This window comes from Microcaecilia unicolor, chromosome 14 (genome assembly GCF_901765095.1).
Source record: "Microcaecilia unicolor chromosome 14, aMicUni1.1, whole genome shotgun sequence".
In the NCBI taxonomy this organism is placed as follows: Eukaryota; Metazoa; Chordata; class Amphibia; order Gymnophiona; family Siphonopidae; genus Microcaecilia; species Microcaecilia unicolor.
This window is the reverse complement of record NC_044044.1, coordinates 6,044,738-6,046,836: the sequence shown is the minus strand read 5'-3', so window position 1 is coordinate 6,046,836 and position 2,099 is coordinate 6,044,738. Positions and strand designations below refer to the sequence as shown.

The 2,099-nt window shown below is 37.7% G+C and overlaps 1 protein-coding gene across 1 annotated transcript; it reads right to left on the bottom strand.

Annotated features, from left to right (window-relative positions):
- Nucleotides 1-357: 357 nt before the first annotated feature.
- On the bottom strand, nucleotides 358-945 carry LOC115458221 (olfactory receptor 1F1-like). The gene has a single exon (XM_030188082.1). The coding sequence runs from the start codon at nucleotides 934-936 to the stop codon at nucleotides 358-360; it is 579 nt and encodes a 192-aa protein (XP_030043942.1). The 5' UTR covers nucleotides 937-945.
- Between the last annotated feature and the right edge of the window lie 1,154 nt (nucleotides 946-2,099).

The window sequence follows — 2,099 nt, the reverse complement described above, 5'->3', positions numbered from 1 at the left end:
AACCCCCTAGGCATATTCTATAAACCACACTTAGATTTACACATAATTTCTAGAATACACATAGGCAGAATTTTTTTTTCAGTGCCGATTTTTCAGGCACCATTAATAGAATCTAGTTCTAACTGATAAATTATGCAAGCAGGATTGTAGGAACATGGGTTAAGAGATTTCTAAAGTGTTTAGTTAGTTCAAGTCTGTAAATGTGCAATAGTACAGCTAGCTGCCCTAAACATGATCAATGATGTCATAAAAAATACAATAATTCAAAGAATCCTTAACATTTTTTTAACTTTATAGTAACAGAAATAATCAAGATTATTCATTTCTGGTGAAGTTTCAGAAGGCAATGATACATTCCTATTGCTTTCTAAAGATGAGATTTCTCAGTGCATTTTTTACTTCTTGATTTCTCATGCTATAAATGAAAGGGTTTAGCATGGGAATGAATACCGTGTACAGAAGGGCAAACATTTTAATTTGCTCAGATGAAAACATTGAACTTGGGCTCATGTAGATACATATAATAGTGCCATAAAACAGAACAACAACTGTGAGGTGGGAGGAGCAGGTGGAGAAGGCCTTGTGTCTTCCTTCAGAAGAGGTGATTTTCAGTATGGTGGAAATGATAAAGGCGTAGGATGAAAGGATAAGTAGAAAGGGGGTTACAGCCACAAAAACCCCTTCAGAAAGCATTAGTATTTCAAAGTTCTGTGTATCACTGCAGGAGAGCTTTAGCAGTGCGTCGAGGTCACAGTAGAAATGGTTGACCTCTTTGGAGGCACAAAAGGAGTAATGGGATACAAAATCTACTAAAGGAATCATATCTACACAACCAGCTATCCAGGAAGAAGCTGCAAGAAAAATGCAGTTCCTTTTGTTCATGAGGAGTGGGTAATGCAGAGGTTTGCATATTGCTGCAAAACGATCGTAGGCCATGGCAGTGAGAAGGTAGAATTCTGTACTTAAAGCAATTAAGAATAGGTAAAGCTGTGTCATACATAGAGAAAATGAAATAAAGGTCTTCCCTTTTGAAAGGCTTTGTAGCAACGTAGAGACCGTGACTGTGGTGTTCCAAATATCTACAAAGGACAAGTTGCTGAGGAAGAAGTACATGGGTTTGTGGAGATGATGGTCAGAGAACATTAATATTAAGAACCCAATATTTCCCAGCAAAGAGATGACATAGGCTGGTACAACTATTGCGTAAATGAAGACACGGTGTTGAGTTTGGTTAAAGAATCCCAGAATGACGAATCCTGTGGCTGATGTCTCATTCTCTCCTTTTATGGTTTCCATGTTCATGATCTGTTGGTAAATATATAAAAAAGAAAATGTTGCAGATGAATGAATAATATCTGTTTTGCAATATATATGAGATCCCAATGATACAGAGCATATGGTTATCAGAAGTTTAAGCGAAGAACTCATTTAGTTTAATTCAAAATCTATTGGAACAGTGGCAACTAGTTTAAAAAATCTTCTCCTATCGAATGTTCATTAATTTTCACATGTGTTTCCAGCCATTATTCCCCATATGAAATATAGATGGAAAGAGACCTGAGGAGAAATTATGGAGAAAGTTAAGACACAGAGTTTTGAACAGACTTTGTGAAAAGTATGATCATGCACAGTTTAATGAGGGTACAGTGAAATGGGAAACAAAGGAAGGGGATGAGAAGTGTAATCTCTCATTTTCTGAGTGGTAAGGTGTGTCTTAAATTTTTTAAAAACTTTTACATGGGAATTCTCATTTTTTTTTACATTTTTAAAAATTCTTTTGGGATCTATGTCATCAGTAGTGTGCACTGTTCACGTGGAGGGACATAATCAAAAGGGGCTCCCAAGTTTTCCTGAGGACGTCCTCGCAGGATGTCCCGGCGAAGGGTCAGGGAAGCCCGTATTATCGAAAACTATGGGTGGCCATCTTTCATTTAAATAATATGTTCGGGGATGCCCAAATCTCAACATTTAGGTCGACCTTATATATGGTCGTCCTTAGAGATGGTCGTCCCCGGTTTTCAGCAACAACGGAAACCGAGGACGCCCATCTCAGAAACAACCAAATGCAAGCTCTTTGGTCATAGAAGGAACCAGCATTC